At 44.5% G+C, this 17798-nt stretch overlaps 1 protein-coding gene across 2 annotated transcripts in view; it reads left to right on the plus strand.

The window, feature by feature from the left end:
* Pdk (pyruvate dehydrogenase kinase) overlaps positions 1-17798 on the plus strand; it is a 56525-nt gene that overhangs the window by 35461 nt on the left and 3266 nt on the right. Inside the window, exons 3-12 of one of the 2 annotated variants that reach the window (XM_037422742.2) lie at positions 274-345; positions 961-1145; positions 2043-2129; positions 2949-3026; positions 3167-3243; positions 3685-3792; positions 5333-5443; positions 5898-6011; positions 7420-7637; positions 8096-8852. In XM_037422742.2, coding sequence (XP_037278639.2) covers positions 274-345; positions 961-1145; positions 2043-2129; positions 2949-3026; positions 3167-3243; positions 3685-3792; positions 5333-5443; positions 5898-6011; positions 7420-7637; positions 8096-8105 — 1060 coding nt within the window. In that variant the 3' untranslated portion in view covers positions 8106-8852. Of the gene's footprint in view, positions 1-273; positions 346-960; positions 1146-2042; positions 2130-2948; positions 3027-3166; positions 3244-3684; positions 3793-5332; positions 5444-5897; positions 6012-7419; positions 7638-8095; positions 8853-17798 lie in introns of those variants that run through there. The other variant, XM_075892553.1, reaches the window with a different exon arrangement.

Consider the following 17798-nt stretch of genomic DNA (forward strand, 5'->3'; position numbering starts at 1 on the left):
AGATGGCCATTGTTTTTGTAGCACAATATAATGAGCTCTGTTTCTTGCTCTTTTACTGCATTTGTGAAATGGGCCATTTCATCATTTCATCGTGCTGTATAATAAGGATGCACTTCGCTACTATACATTTGTACATCACTGAGTAACATTTTTATACATTGCACGAAAGCACCAAACAATGCTCTTAGTGCGAGTGTACTATTACAATGGACTCGGCATTTTGTTGGACTGCATGTGCGGCATTCATTGTGTCACTGGCATTGTTCTCTACAGGTATGAACGGAGTTTTGAAGAAATACTTGAATTTGAGAATGCTGGGAGCGACGATCAAAAAGCCATGACAAAGTAAGTTGCTGCAAAATTACGCTCCACAGATTGCATGATGGTTACTGCAGCATCACCTAGTGATGGCAAATGTTTACCTAACTGTGCATCTGCAAAACAAATCATTAAGAAGGCTGTTCATACTCTCAGTGCACACGAATGTTTTGATGCATTTAATGGCATTTTTTCTTCTTTTTGATGTAGAAATCCTACGTTAAGATGCACAATGTGGGAATTCTGTCATTCCAACATTTAGCTCTGAAACAAGTTCGGTAGGCTGAGCTGCCCTCTCCCCCCCTTTCATAAAGGGCTTGTTAGCAATTGAGGAGAGCTTGCCTAATGGGGATTCTGTAGATAGCATAATCTCTAAAAATGTCACTCACTCTTCTTATGTTTTTTTATATTACCTGTGACACATAGAGGAAATGGGTAAACTTTTATTTTTAGTACATCATGTCTGCACAGAAGTGCATCCACACCACAGCTACACAATGAATGAAGCATGAGACTCGCAAATGTGCTGCCTTTTGTTTTAGAATTTTGTTTCAGTGCTTTGTTTTACCTCTGTGCGTCACTGCTAATTTCTGTGCACGTTTCGAAGGGGAAACACTCGTTTCTTCGCGCGTCTCATTTAAGGTTTTGCGAGGCGCTGATCAAGATCAGGAACCGCCACTCAAACGTCGTTCAGACGATGGCCCAAGGAGTCATTGAGCTGAAGGAGTCGCACGAACCAGATCCAAAGACGGAGCACAGCATACAGTACTTTTTGGACCGCTTCTACATGAACAGGATTTCTATCAGAATGCTCATAAACCAACACAGTAAGGCCTGTTGGCACTTTATTATATGATATGCACTGTATGCACTCAGCAACAGTAATCACCTAGCATTGATCTACAATTAGTAGACATAGAAACTACTCTGAGTGATGGGAAATGTTTTTCCAGGAAAAACTTATTTATGTTTTATCAAGCTCTTGAATGTGTATGTATGTGTAGCTTTACACAGTTGGCATGCATTAGTATCTTCCTGTAACAAGGTGCGGGGTAATAAGTAAGATAATTGTTGTCTATTTTCATTATTATTAAGTAGTTCAGAGTTGATGGATACAGGTGAGAATTTTGCATCTGGCAAAATTGTACTCATCTGTATAGAATTGCTGCCAAACTGGTTCACATTTGCGGTAATCTTCAAAGCAATTTGTCTATCATCAATTAACTTTGCCAGTGTAGTGTGGCTGCTTCTCATTACTTGACAGGGTTCTAAAATGGGACACTAGTGATCTTAAATCCAGACAGCTGAGGAAAGCTCGAGCTGTATATATAGCAAATGGCAGATGATCAGCACACAGTAAAACTGTAATTAGAGGCAAAGTTCCAGATGAATAGTACTTGGTGTGCTCCTTTCTTGCCAAGTTTATTTGGTAGTTTCTGCACCTGCATTTAATTACTAACTTCGGCTGTCATTAATATTTTAATTACTTTATTAGGGACAAGAACTAATTTTCTGGGTCTACCCTTCTTCAGTGTCATGCTCTCGGGAGGTGCATATACAGTGCGAAAAAAGGAACAGTGGCGTGGAGCCACGTGCATTTATTGTAGCTGCCGATTTGTCGATACGTTTTTTTTTTTTCTTGTGGAATTGTGTCTGTGCATTCATTTTACTGACCGTATAATTACATAGTATTTATACCTGCGGATCATACTTTCTCCCTCTAGCTTCCTTGTTTGGAAACGAGAACAACACCCATCCTCGTCACATTGGTTCCATCGACCGTAACTGCAACGTTGCGAGTATAGTTGAAGGTAAATATTTGTGATTGCGCACAAATTTGTAATTGTGTAGGACAACCTTTGCCTGCTGTTTATTGATGCAGCAGGAATGACATATAGCTTAAGTGCGATAAAGGTGATTGGTGGACTTGTGTTTTCAAATGACACAGATGTGCCAATATCGTGGCACGATTATGAGGGACGTTTTAGGGGGGGGCTCCACAAATTTCAACTTGTGGTGTTCTTTAACGTGTACTGATGTCATACAGTACATGGGCCTCTGCAGTTGGTCTTCTCCGAACCCGGAACATTTGGGTCAGCAGCCGTGCACTATAACCGCTATACCGTTGCGTCGGACCGTGATACAAATTTCAATTATGTATCATGAACATTGGGTTAAGGAGAAGTAATCGGCAATAATGGCAGAAATTGCTGGCATTATTGTCTATTTGTTCGCCTTAATATTGTGCCTAACAAAGAAAAAAGGCCCTTACATTTGCACTTTCTTTCACGAATATAGCATGGAGTGTATGGGTACATATTATGTATACATTTTTTGTTTTGATGCAACATGATAACGATATTTGATTGCATATAATAATTACTTTTATAAGTTGGCTTGCCTATAAACCTAGCTTTCTTACAGTTAATAATTCAGAAAAAAAATGTGAGCATGAACTTGTATAGTACTTGTAAAACCGAGATAGCTATAATGTTAATTTTTTGTTTGTTTATGTTGCATGATTTCTTCCATAAAATGTTGAAGCTGTACTGTTGGCCGCTGCCACTATAACTACAATAGACAATTTTGTTTACTGTGCTCAAACTAAGTGTTATTTCGCAAATTTTCAGATGCTTACGAAAATGCAAAGTTCCTATGTGACCAGTATTATCTCACATCTCCTGGCCTCAGAGTTGAACAATGCGATGGTGGGTGCCCCACTTTAGCCTTTTATCTGTTTGCCATTATTTTTCATTCTGCCCGCTAAAGTTTTTAGCACTGGCATCGTGGCACCTTTTTTTTCTTTCTTTGAGTACGTATTTATTTCTGTGCTCTCTTTCTTTTCCAGTGATAGCTCCGAATGCTGCCATCTGTATAGACTACGTACCATCACACCTGTATCACATGCTGTTCGAGCTTTTCAAGGTGAGCTTCTTGAACATAACATTGTCTTTGCATTGGCTCTTATACCGAATTGTGTAGCAAGTACATTTCAAAAGTAGTTAATCACCAGTTTACACACACACACAATCTTCACTCACGACAGAACAGAGGTTATTTTTGAAGTTTTCAGCAGATGAACCTTAGTCATCACATATCGTGCATAAAAATGCATCTTGATATCCTATATCTATTATAAGTATGTATGTAATGCAGTACTCATGTTAGCAAAACCTAAGCTCTAGGCTTGCCTCGTTATTTCCAATGATTTGTTGTATTCATGTTTGGTACATAAGGTTTGACACTGAACAAGGAACACATCCTCAAAAAAAAAAAGGTAAAATGTAAAACTTTTAAAGTGTTATGTAACTCTGCTCACATCTGTGCAACTGATGTGAGGCTCGATTTTTGTTTTCTCGTAAACAGAACTCCATGAGAGCAGTGGTAGAGTACCATGGGGCCGACACCGAATCCAACGACTTGCCCCCACTGAACGTGCTCATTGCTCGTGGACGAGAAGACCTGACCATTAAGGTTTGTTTCACACGTTTGCATTTGAGAATGCTAGGGGCTGTGTTTGTAGGTTTGCTTCGTCAGAGCTGGTACTATTTATGAAAGTAGAGCGTTCCTTAAAGTTTGTACGAGAGAAGCACGAGCATAGATGAAAGAATCAAATTGAAGGTAGCGGCCGGTTTGATTCTTTCCACCCCGCCTGTCACAAGGCCTCAGTTGTGACCACGCTACTTCAGAGAGCTAAGATTTTATGCTCCAATGACATGGAGCGAAAGAAAGAAGAGGCCCGCTTAATTGTGAACCTCACAAAAAACGGATACCCAAAAAACTTCATTCGAGCCGCCACTCGCCGTGTAGAGCAACAGAGGATACGAAAACCCCAATTAGTATTAATTGGGAGCCCTCCGAAACGTGCACCAGTCCCATACATTAGGGAACCAGCGAGAGGTTGGCGCAGATCTTCAAGAAGGAAGGGGTTTGCATCACGCACGTGCCGTCGTGTACGCTGGACCTCCTCCTCTCCCACCCGAAAAACCGGCCAACAATGGACAGGACCCCCGGTGTCGTTTACAAAATCCCGTGCGCCGAGTGCCTTCTTCGTATATTGGTGAGACGAAAAACCTACCGGAACAACTCAAGCAACATGCCGATGATATGCGGGAGTTCTGCAAAGAGCGCAGCGCACTCGCCGAGCATGCCGAGACGTTGGACCACCCGGATAAATTTCGAAGCAACAACCATCCTTAAAAGCAAAGCGAACTGGAGGAGAAGGTTACTACTCGAGTCATGACATATACAGCAGACAGCCCAAAGCATCAACCGCTCTCTCGGAGCCCTTCCCCCAGTTTATACACATGGACTGCGTTCCACGGCAAAATGAGAGACAGAGAGAGAGGGGGGTCATTATCCCCCCGCTAGTGCTTTGAAGATGCCGCTGCTACGTAGTCCTGCAGTCTCCCCTGAGGAAGGAACCAAGTCGGTTCCGAAACGTCGAGTTTCTTCAAAAACTTTAGGTTGGAGTTTAAAAAATCTCCCAATACGGAAGCTAACGTCACCGTATTGAAGGCGTCTCTAGTATCTTATACAGTAGACTCTCGTTAAACAGAATCTGAAGGGACCAGTAAAATGTGTTCCATTTAACAGTAGTTTCATTTAATGAGAAGTGAACAAGGGAACCAATCATGCTTGAGGCGGTTCTGTTTATCGGATCGCAGTTTTCTGAGAGTCTACTGTATATGAGTCATTTCCAAATGCGACTGGGTGCCAGGATTCTAACAACATTCTAAGGACAATGTACTTCGTTTGTAGGACCTAGTAGATGCTGTCACAATCTGCAACCACGGTGTTTGGTGCGCAAATTTCAGGATAGTGTCACCACTCGCAGTTTCTTTTCGCATGTTTTTTTGCTTACCAAGCGTCTTCTCGCAGCAGGTGTGGTGATTTTGGAATTGTGGATGAGTTATTCATTAATGAGAAAAATTGCTTGTCTCTTTAGTGTCCCTTCAGAATCCACAACTTCAGCTGCACTGCTTGACAGTTTGCTTCCATTATATATTTCCAGCTGTCCGACAAAGGCGGAGGCATCCCACGGTCATGCACAGAGATGCTGTTTCAGTACATGTACTCCACTGCTCCTCAACCCTCGGCTTCTGGACTCAACTCTGCACCTCTGGTAAAGATTGTTGTATTTCATGCATAGTTTGCACAGCTTTTGTATGTTTGATGCATGGTATACTTTCTTGCCAAGTAGAGAATCTCTAAGTCGAGTCCCATGACCTTGAAGCCGGAATAGTGTTCCCAGGTGCATGCTAGGGAAGAGATGCTCACTTCAGCATTGTATTTACTTGTAGCCTATCATTTTTCTTCCTCAAACTTGTGGAGTTCTTGGGGATCGCTTCCAGCTACTTATAAATAAATCAAAGCTTCAGAACACATGAAGTATTTCACTGTTGACATGTGAAACATGGCACTATCCATCTCACAGTGGTCATAGTTTTTATCTTTTTCTTTTCTTTTCTTCTGGTTACGAGCATCCTTGTTAATGTAGCCTTTACCCATGGTAATACAACATTTACAGTATTTTTCATACTTTGTGACAACTTATTTTTGTGCATTTGTGCATTCAGGCTGGCTACGGCTATGGCTTGCCCTTGTCTCGGCTATATGCCCGCTACTTTCGTGGGGACCTGATCCTAACATCCTGTGAAGGTTATGGAACTGATGCCCTCATTTACCTTAAGGTAAATGCCTTTCAAATATAAAGTGTGTACATAGCCTAATCAATGCAGCAGCTGAAGCTTGCATATTCTGTTTTAATTGTGGGTAGATGGTGTAGAAAAGTTTCGAGTTGCACTCAAATTTGTCTGCTTAGCTGCTGTTCAAAGGCTGTTCACAAAACTGAAAAAGCAGCATTAACAAGATTGCCTGCTTTGACCATTAAGCTGGCATTAACAAGGTATCTTGAAATTTGTTGAGTGATGCATGACCTTGAGATGCAGCCTTGACTTTACTTGATGAAAGGGTTATTTTTTAAAGAAAATCAAACGCTGGACTTCAACTATTTACCCTGTGCACATTGCAGTGATGTAAGCATCATTGTTGAAAAATTCATGGCATATTTTTTTTACATCAGTCTTTGTGGGAAGTCTACAAAAGTAGGAACATATTGTTATTGCTAAACCTTTAAACAAAAACTGCTGGTGTGAAATCATTGTTTAATTCTTATTTTTCATTACAGCAGTACACCAAGCCTAGCACACATGTATTTATGTTATGTATGTATTATGTAAACATGTATTATGTTTGTTAATCACTGAATTTTAATCTGCCTGTTTTTCTTAGCTGATAATGACTTATAATGACTTCTTAATTAAATATCAGTCTAAAAAACAGAGCACAGTGTCTCTTAGGTACAAGTAAATCAGGTTTAGCAGGTCATAATCGTTGGTAATATCAACCCATTGTATCTAAATCATTAATTTAAAACTCGCCTCAAGTGGTGGGCCACAGTCACTAAATTTAGTCTCCTGCAAGGGTCGGTAAAGTAAAGGAGATTGTGGGGTGAAGTTTGAACAAATTTCCAATGAACGTTGCAGGGTTGTTTCACAAGGTGGTGACTGGATCAGATGTCTCACGGGAAAAAAAATGTGTTTTTGTAGCTCATTAATATACTTTTAAAAAAGTAAAAAAAAAGGGGGGGGGGGGCAATGACCATTATGTGCGATCAGGGCCTCTAGCAAAAGGTCCACTAGCCACGTGTTTGAAACTTCTGGTATAAGTATTGCCCCAAGGCGAACCTAATAGGCAAACAATCAAATTTTAGAAATATTGCATATGATATTGAAGATTGCATGGAATCTCTTCTAAACAGAAAAGTGTCAACTGTAGTAGTAGTGCTGAAAACAGACGGCACTATAAACTGAATCAATGAAAAGTATTGAAGGCTGGGCCAGTTGGTGCAGTCGTGTGTTTGAGTACAGCGCGAGAATGACTACGGTAGAGTCCCTTCTTTTCTATTCCATCTTCGCCATTCTCGCACCATACCCAAACGCGAATCGTGAAACTTGGGTTTTTTCTTTTTATAATATGTAGTACTAGTACAGCTATCTCTTCTTCAAAGCTTGCCACTGTGAAATGTTCTTGTTGCAGGCACTGAGCAATGAGGCTAATGAAATGCTGCCCGTGTTCAACAAGACGTCGAGCAAGCACTACAGCTCGGCTGTGGGCGCCAGCGACTGGATTGCACCGCCTCCGCCAGCACCAGCCGCACCCTCGCCCCAGGGCCTTCGCCAGATTTCCAACTGGCCCTTCAACGTCGCCAAGCAGTCGGTACTTGCACGCAAGTTCTCTCAGCAGCACAAGAACAAGTGAGTGAGCAAGCACATAGGTTTGGCTTTGGTACCATAGCAAAGCCCAATTTTTAATGCTCTTAACAGAAAATTGTTACTGATCTTGCCATCATACGCTTTTATTAATCTTCCTATGATAGGCTTGTTACTGGTAGAGAAAATGGCAGCAGCAGTTTGGCTTGGGCACCATAGCAAAGCCCAATTTTTAATGCTCTGAACAAAACATTGTTACTAATCCTTCTACCAAGACAGGCTTGTTACTGCAAGAGAAAATGGAAGTTTAACAGTTGAATTTGGCTTGAGATTTTATCAATTGAGTTCGAGTGTGATTGCAGGAACGTCGCAAAAAATATATATATATATATATTTGTATTTTGGCAATGGGAACTAAATTTACTAAAATATGCAGCGTTGGGTTCGTGGCAAGTTGTCAGTGCTTTTTATTTTCTTCACAATTTTATTTCTCTCCATTCCAGAACTCTGTGAACAAGCAAAGGGCCGTCATGGATTGTTCTAGAAATTGGACGGTGTCTGTAAATACATTTTATTTAGAACTGTACTCTTTCATACATTGCGTAAAAAAAAAAAAAGCGTGTGACCACTGTGTATCCTCCACAATTGTTTTTTTTTCGTTATATCAATGTTGTGCATTTTGGTTGGACAGGGTGAAAATGCAAATTGTTCGTCCTTGGGTAACATGGAAACTCAAGGTCTCTTGGTAGATGCGTTAAAAGTACAATGCACTTGTCATGCAACGGTCGATAACGCGAGTGCTATGCGCTGGTTGTCACGTGTGATGTTTTATCATTGCTTGCATCGAAGAGTTAAATGTGAATGTCTTGGATATGTTCGCAGGGCTTCTCATGTACATAAACTTTATAGGACAGCTGGAGGTTTAATTACAGCTGTAACGAATGAAATGCCTCTGTGATTACAATATGAAATCATTCATACCTTCAAAGACTTTTGTTCATTTTCATACTGTTTATTTTATGTGTTATGAAGTTACTCAAGTCGATTAAATAGGAAATATTGACCAATGTAATCAAGCCACAAAAAACAGAAAATGAAAGCAGTGTGCGATTTTTATGAAATTTGTCCGATGTGGTATACTGCTAATAAGAGAGCAGGAAAATTAAGTTGAAGTATAGCAAAATACCACTAGTTGTGCATTACAGACAAATGCACCAATCTGTTCCTTCAACTGATGAGTAAAAATTGTAATACCTTTTACTAGTTTGACTGTGGTTGGTTCTATATTTATTTGCCTTTAAGTTTTAACAATGCGGCAGTGTCTGCGGAAATAGGTACCAGATTGAATGAATGGGAGAGAGTAAACTTAAAAATTTAGGAAGATTATGGATTTTCTATTCACCTGGGTTTCGGGATGAGAGCTTACAGTAAGGCCCGTATATTGTGGGTACTATAGAGCCAGTAAGCAGGATGCATTTCTGCCTGCATTCTTTATATTCAACACTGTTCACTGTTGTATGCACTGTGTGGTGTGGCTTGTCACACCGAAGAAGAGAGGAGAAAAAAATTGTGTAGAAATGTAACAAAATGAATACTTCTGTCAACTCGATATAGTACATTTCATTCATTGCAGGCAATGCTACACAACCTAAGTACAATATTAATGTTGCATCATAGTACATGATGCATGCCCATGTCTATTTCACATGTTCCCTATTCTATGGTTGCGAACTTGAACTGCGACAGCACTCTCCATAGCTTTCCTAGCAATGCCTGCTATATATCAAAAGTTTTAAAAGTCAACTTACAAAAGACAAAGGAAAAGGCAAGACAGTCGTTCAATACCAGTCAGCGATTGCAGACTTTTGCCTGTCCTCATCAGCAAAGCACTGTTTCCGTTAGCCATGCGTCTAAAGATACCCAAACCTCTCACATTGTAGTTTTCTAGTTTGTTACCATAGTTTAAGGCCACTGCAAACAATGTAATCTCTTTTCTCGAGAGTTAAAAAGACTGTTCTGCCACTATGTGTAACACACCCTTATACCCAACACTTCATAGACGTTCGTGTCATTAAAAAAAAAAATGCAGGACCGAGGAGAGAGAAGACGCAACGTACCTACTGATTTTTATCTTGCACTGTGCTGGTTGCATTTGGGCTTGCCACCTGGTGTTTGAAATAAAGATGTCATTGTTTTGTTGTGAGGGCCGGGCGGGCTAGGCATGAAGGCTGAGAGGCGTTGTGAATCGAGAAGAATGCGCTTTATTCGAACATGAAAACGTGCCGACCGCGCCGGAGGCGGGAGCGAGATTGATAAAAACGTGACCCCGGCCCTCGCTTGGGCTTGGAGTTTATCTGAGTAAAGGCGCCGCAGGTGGCGCTGCCGATTAGATAGGCCGCTACGCTATAGTGCGCATGCGGGCGCTCACATCCGGCCCCTCCTTGTCTGACCAAGTCCCATTGGTCTAGGAAAGGAGCACTACTTGGTGGCTTCACTGCGAGAGAGAATAGTCCTTCAAGCGCTCGGGTGGGCGCTTTTGGCGGTGAGGTCGCGAGGAGGGTACCGCTGGAGGCAAAACTGCAGGGCCAAGGGAAACTGGTGGTTGAGATAACTCATTGCCAACACTGGGAGAGCCAGATAAGTCACACAAAGGCCACTCTTGGGTTTTCACAATGTAAGGCTCGACATAAGGTGGCACGTAGTGCTTGAGTTGAGAGACGTGCACTATCCTGTCTTGGAGTCGATCACGAGGACCTTGACCAGTTACGCGGCTAACGACAAACGTAACGGGTGTTTTCTGGTTGGTGATTTGGTATATTCCCTTGAATTTGGGTGCCAACTTTCCAGTTCCATCTGCTACAGGCTCTTGGCGGCGCACCCAGACGAACTGGCCGACTTGGAAGGAGTGGTCTCGATGGGACTGATCATATGCTGTCTTCCGTTTCCCTTGTGCTTCCTCGGTATTACTTGCTGCTACGGCCCGGTTCTGAGACAGCATTAGGAGACGGTCTTGTAGGGTCCTGGCTGTGGCGGGACGATGGCGTTGATATGGGAGCTTGGGGACGTATCCATACAGTAGTTCAAATGGAGAGAAACAGCTGCTGGCGCTATAGCTTGTGTTGATGGCAAAAGCAGCTTCTTCGAGTTTGCTTGCCCAGGAGGTCTGGTCCGTTGGACACAGCTTACGAAGAACGGAGACTAAAGTCCCATTGCTTCTCTCTACAAGACCATTGCTGGCTGCGCGGTATGCCACTGAATAATGAATCTCAGCACCGTGCATGTGCATGAAGTGCTTAAACTGGTGAGATTCAAAGGCTGCTCCATGGTCAGACATGCAGTCATCAGGACAACCAAAGCGGAAGAACACCGACTGTAAATGTGCTATAACTTCCTTAGCTGATGTTGAAGTTACAGCCGCTGGGACAATGAAACGCGTGGCAAAGTCAATGACATTCAAAATGTACTTCTTTCCTGAAGCAGCCGGCATTGTGATGTGATCAATGGCAATTAAGGCAAAAGGAACATCCGACACTGGCATGAGACCCATTTTGCCAACACTTTTAGATATTGGGCGGTTGTTGCTTTGGCAGATCTGGCATGCTGTGACGTAGTGGGTCACTGAAGACGTAAGGTTTGGCCACCAGTAACGTTCTCTCACTTTGGTCAGTGTCCGGGTTACATCCATGTGGCCTCCACCGTCATGAACAACCTCCAGGACAGCCTGGCGCATCTTTGCTGGCACTACAATAGCTTGAGAACCTGAAGTCGCGTCACTATGGTACAGGATGTCATCAATTATGGCAAGGTCATGGTCCCACGATTCTGAAGATGACAGAGAGCGACGAAGGTCCTGGCACTCTTTGTCTTCTGCTTGCATAGCTGCGAGAGACTGTGTCTGATGGAGGACTGCTGCAGATAATCGTGACAGCATGTCAGCAACCACGTTTTGACGGCCTGGATGGTGCTGCACAGTGAAGTCGAACTCTGTAAGATCCATCAACATGGTCGTAAAACGACGTGAAGGCCTGATGTTGGCTGTTAAGCATGCAACGGTCCAGTTGTCAGTCAACAGGCAAAATTTCTTGCCGAGCAAGTAGTGTCGGAACTTGATCGTAACCGCCCAGTGGACACCAATACACTCCCAAACGTTGCTATGCAACTTCTTCTCTGCGGCCGTGAGTGCACGACTCGCATATTCGATCACAGTTTCTTTTCCACACTGTTTCTGAGAGAGCACAGCACCAATTGCGGTTCCTGAGGCATCTGTTGTGACTGTGGTTTGGGCGTCTGGATCAAAATGACCCAGTACAGGTGCCTCTGTTAATGCTGTGCGAATTCGCTGAAAGGCTTCATTGCAGTCGCTGGTCCAGGCAAACTCCTCAGACCGTATGAGACTCTGCAACGGTGCTGCTATCCGAGAGAAATTCCTCACAAATCGGCGATAGAAGTTTGCTGTCTGGAGCCATGACAAAACTGCTTTGCTGTTTGCAGGCTGTGGGATTTTCATGATGGCTTCGACTTTGGCAGGGTCAGGCTGCTTGCCGTCCCTGCTCAAAATGAATCCGAGAAACCTGATAGACTTCAAAGCAAACTTACACTTGTCAAGTGAAACTTTGAATCCACTGGCAAGGAGTGCACCAAGTACTTCGTCGAGTAACCTTGCAAACTCGTCAAAAGTTGGCGCAAAAACCAGAACATCATCCAAGTACACCCGCACACCGCACTTTGGGCAATGGGGCTGCAGGTTAGCAAAAATTGACTGCATGGCTCGCTGGAAAGTGGCAGGTGCGTTCTTCAGCCCAAATGGCATGCGGGTCCACATAAAGGTGCCATAGTGGGTCACAAAAGCAGTTTTTGCCTGGTCTTCCTTACGAACGCGAACTTGCCAGTAAGCAAACTTTAGGTCAAGGCAGGCGAAGTACTGTGACCCAGCAATGTCATCCATGATGTCATCCGCATGTGGAAGTGGTTGCACGACGTTCACAGTCATCTTGTTTAGGGGCACATAGTTAACACAAAGGCGCTTCTTGCTACCTCGGCTGACAACCACTGCGGGGAATGCCCAAGGTCCTAAGGCTGGTAGAATGATGCCTTGCCGAAGGAGTGTGCTTATTTGAGCCTCAAGAAAACGACGGTCTGCAGCAGAGTAACGGTAAGGGGATCGACTGTATGGCACAGCATCGGGAAGAAGGTCGATTGAGTGTTCAACACCCTCGTACAGACCTAAGTCATCCTCTTCACGAGCGAATACTTCAGCGTGCTTCGAAAGAATGCTCGTGATTTCCCGTTGTTGATGTGCTGGCAAATGGCTACCAACCTGAGCGGCAGGCAAGGATGGGTCAATGCAAACCTCTATTGTTGAAGAAGCACCTCGCCTGCATTCAGAAGACGGGCCGTTGGTGTTTGAAACCTCATATTGACAAGATAGTGCTAACCACGGGGGTTCATCTGGGCCTGGGAGTGGCATTCGCTGGAGGCCTGCTGAGCTGTGGTGTCCAGATACATGGTAATTGAAAGATGACCCCTGGATCATAACAGCGTTCGACATCCTGGGCAACAGTCGCTCATAGCACCGCACACTTGTTCCTGTGGTGGGATGACGAATTTCAGTTGGCATGGGTGGCTGGAACACCAACTGTGCGTGACTGGCAGCAAACCAGTCTTCCCCCAATATAAGTGGCATGGCATTGTTATCGAGGACGGCGGCTTCCACCAAACCGGTGATGGGTCCCACAGAGATCTTCAAGCAGATAGCACCAGCAGGAGCCACTGTCGTTCCTCCAACGACAACTAGAGGGGGTCTGGTCCAGGGCAGGAGGGGCAAAGATCTGACAAGGTGACGAGAAACAAGTGTCACCTTGGAACCACTGTCTGGAAATGCGTCCACTTGGCCGCTTCCAGCAATTGTGGCGTTTACAAGGGCGCATTGGACCAGCGATCCATCAAGGGTTTCGGAAAGTGTGCTGTGAAGAGCTGGCGAAGGATGCGTTGTAGACTGTGTGGCAGTAGCTCTGGATGGGCACTTTGAAGCTAGATGTCCTTTTTGGCGGCATTGAAAACACACGGCTTCGGCCAAGTTCTGGCCAGAACGGTAGGCAGGAGCGCCGTGCCTCGTAGAGATGGTCAGGTACCGAGCCTCTTGTTGGTCTGGTGGTAGGGCTGCGATTCGCTGCGGCTGTCTTGTTTTGTCTGGTACCGCCTGAACATTCGTGCCCTCTTCACTGTGGTGGGGCACCTGTGGGCTTGGCATTACTAGTTTGGTGCTTGAATACCCTGGGCGTGGGAGTCGACGAGACAAGTGGCTCAATGTTTGGTCAAGCTGCGTTACGATGTCCATATAGGCGGCGACGGTTTCTGGCCGTTGTGCTGCTATAGTAGTGGCCAGGTTCTCGTCGGAAATGCCCTGAAGGGCGTACTCTATGCGCTGAGTGTCGGTAAGAGTGACTGGGCATCCCGAAATGAGCTTCAACTTCGCCAAAGAATAGTGGACCAGGTTCTCTCCGTGCGCTTGCACGCGACAAGTAACAGCTTGTTGCCACTGTAGTAAGGTTTGCTTGGCGCTGAATTGGTCCAAGAAAGCTTGCCTGAAGGCTTCCCAGGTGGGACACTGACGGCCAATGACTGCTTTCCAATCCGCGGCTGCTCCACGGAGCTTTCCCAGAGCGACGGCGAGTACGGTTGAAGGCTCCCACGAAGCTAGGTTTCGAGTTCGTTCCAACTCTTCAATCCAGTGGGACGCTGAAATGCTGCCGTCTCCATTAAATGTAGGAAGCGATGCGGACAGGTCTGGAAGGGTCGTGACCTGAACTGGCGCTGCAGCGCGTTGTGACACTTGAAGGAGCTGTTGAAGTAAACCCGTCAGCAACTCGGTACTTTGGGCTGCATCGAAGCTCGAAGGAAGCGGCGTAGTGTTCGGGCGCTGGCTGGACGCTGAGGAGTCTGGGGAAGGCGACAAAGGCGTCATTGAGCGGTTTTGGGCTATATCGGCGAGGAGACGATTGATCACTTCTTCCTTCGGCCCCGTAGCGTCCAGGTTTCGGCGAACCAACTCTTCACGGAGGAAGTCTGCTGTAAAGCCGGCGAGGTCCTCAGGCGTAGCCTCGTTCCAGTTCACAAGCGGCATGGCGTTCACAAGAAATTAGCAGAAGGAGCACAAGACTCACGAGAGACGAAAAAGGCGGGCAGGTCAAGTTGGTTCGGCTCTGCAGGCGAGCTACTTCATCGGGCGGGTGGGCGTCAGCACGACGGTCGGCGAAACAAAAGGCAAAGGCACGAAATGACTCGGACGAAGCGGCCGAAAGGCGTATCGGGCGGCGGACGGTAAACACAGGACGGAGCGCCGCGCGGCTAGTCCGGCGGATCACTTCACGAGGCGGGCAAAAGGCGACGTTCCAGGCATGGTTCGGAGTCGACTGCGCCAGTTGTGAGGGCCGGGCGGGCTAGGCATGAAGGCTGAGAGGCGTTGTGAATCGAGAAGAATGCGCTTTATTCGAACATGAAAACGTGCCGACCGCGCCGGAGGCGGGAGCGAGATTGATAAAAACGTGACCCCGGCCCTCGCTTGGGCTTGGAGTTTATCTGAGTAAAGGCGCCGCAGGTGGCGCTGCCGATTAGATAGGCCGCTACGCTATAGTGCGCATGCGGGCGCTCACATTGTTTAACCATTTGTAGCGCAGACCTTGTATCTTGCAAAATAATGTGACAAAAGCCTATTTTACTTCTTTCAACCAATCTAGCATGGCTATTGTACAAACAATAAATGATGCTGGCACTGATTGCACATGCGCGTTAGAGGTATTGTTACCTACTGTGTTGAAGACAGTCATCTCGCTGTTCAGTGTTTGCTAACGAGTACTTCGAGGCTATAACTGCAAGTCATAATATTAAAGGGACCTCCAGGTACTTGACCCAACACTTCAAATTTTGCACAGTGCCAAATGCACTCGTGCGAAAATGTCATTTATTAAAACAGCACATAGAATTGTACACATATAAAAACATCAGCACGGTTAACATAAAGTCTAAACACGCCATCTAAGACAAAAACTGAATGAAACAGCATAATTGAGAATTTTTTTTTTGAAACCTCCAGGAAGTGCTGTGAATGAATTGCACTGTGCTGCCAGTAAATACGGTGCAACATGAAATCCCTGATCAGCTGGATTTACAGAACACAACTTTTAGCATCTGTACAAAGCAGGCATTTTTAGTAGGGTACAAGACAGAAAAAATGTACATGCCCCTTCTCACCTTTTATTTTCCTGCTCTAATCAACGCATCCACTTTTTTTTACATGCACTTTTAAATTTGACAAAATATAACAATGTCGCAAACTCTGCATGTGCTACACCACATCAATCTACATGGGAATCGCTTAAGGCATGATTGGGCCTTGTTGAAATGATTATACCACAGCAAATTGCTTGGCAAACACATCATTTAAGCCATAGACAGCTCGTTATTTTTTGGGTATAATCAGGCAAGCGATTTTTGTGATGCATAGTTTGTAATTATGCAAACATAGACTTTGCTCCAGGGCCTGTGATCTTGGCAATGATGGCAAGCATGTTAGCAAAAGATCAGCAATCTTGTATTGACATTAACATTTGCCTTTAGTTTGCCTTTGTAGAAATATGCATCCAGAACTGTAGAACTCCTTTCACAGCTGCCGGAATGCTACAAATAGCGCATACTAAATCATCTACACTCTCGCGACTTTCAGCATTGTTTCTACAGTCAACTGCAACTTTAGAAGTCTGCAGCATTTCTTCCTCAAACGCACACAAGTCTGCACCGGTGAGCACACACACCAGACTTGTGCCTCGAGCTTGATCGCCGGCAACCCCACCTTCAAGCAATGCTGCCAAGTGTATAAGCGGGTCTGCTGCTCTTTGGTTACCCAAGCCTGGACTCGGGACTTTTTAAGTTGTAGTCGACAATAGTGTCATTCCGGTCAAGCACTGGCTGAGAACTTGGGGCGATATTGCACTAAAATAACCTCGAGTTGCCAAAGTGCCAACTGGGCAAGAAATATGTTGGGAATGTTCGTAGTAACACTTTAAGAAAAGCTGGGGATGCCCCATATCTACATAGATTGCAAGCTGCAAAATATTTATGAATGCTGGGCGGGTGCTACTCTAGATCACCTCCAATGTACAAATGCAGTAGTCCACACTAGGCTAGTACTGTTTGCACAGTACCAATAGCACTGGCAGCAGTAATCGTGTTGCCTGCCTCAATGCTCGCTGCATTGCTGAAGATTTTACGATAACTTGACAACGCTAGTTCATTTATCCATGTTGCGGCACAATACCTGCACGCAACAATGAAGACAAGATAACTGCAGTCACTTTGAAGATTAGCACTGCCCTACTGCTGCCTTATCATTACAGGACTATTGCACAAGCGTTTTCTTTGCCCTTGCACCAAAACCTTAGCAATACTTTACACCTCAAGAACCTTTTCCACCTCGACTTTGTCTCGACTCAAATTGTGGTTAGCAGAGTCCACCTACCAAATCAACCAGTTGTCCTTTCAAACAGTTGATAATCTATCTGGTCCCATACTGCAGCGAGTAGTACACAAAGCCCCAATGAAGAGGCCATTTCTTGACCACCTTTTATGGGAAAAATAAAATAGCCAGATGCAATTATAATCATCATTAGAGGCAGCTGTGCCATTACTGTATTTTCGGACGGAATCGACAGTAACATCGCATCAATGGTCCAGGAGGTACATGAGCAGATGTTAAAAAATTTAAAAATAAAACCTGCACGCAGTTGAAAAAACAAGAACATGGAGATACTTATCTATCATAATAAGAACGCATACAGTTCTTGCTTGCATTCAACAATAGAAGCCTTGTCAGATATCGTGTTTTTGCCAAGTGATGCAAAAGCAAATACTCGGAACTCTCAATGACCTAGTAACAATCATGTTACAGTTCTGTATCAATGAAACCACAAAATTTACACAGTGGCAAGCGACTTCTCAAATGACACCTTGATCAAAACTGCCCTTCAACAAACTGAGCAATGCAATGAATGCCTCATCACGGTTTCAGTATTCTGGCAGGACCACCAGCTGTCCTGAGGCATCTATGCTTTGCTGCTATATGCGGTATTAAATTGATCCAGAGGAGGCACAATGTTCTTACTGACAGATAAGCTGGAAGGTACTGCATCAGAGGACTTGCAGAGTTTTTAT

Source organism: Rhipicephalus microplus, chromosome 4 (assembly GCF_043290135.1).
Source record: "Rhipicephalus microplus isolate Deutch F79 chromosome 4, USDA_Rmic, whole genome shotgun sequence".
Classification (NCBI taxonomy): domain Eukaryota; kingdom Metazoa; phylum Arthropoda; class Arachnida; order Ixodida; family Ixodidae; genus Rhipicephalus; species Rhipicephalus microplus.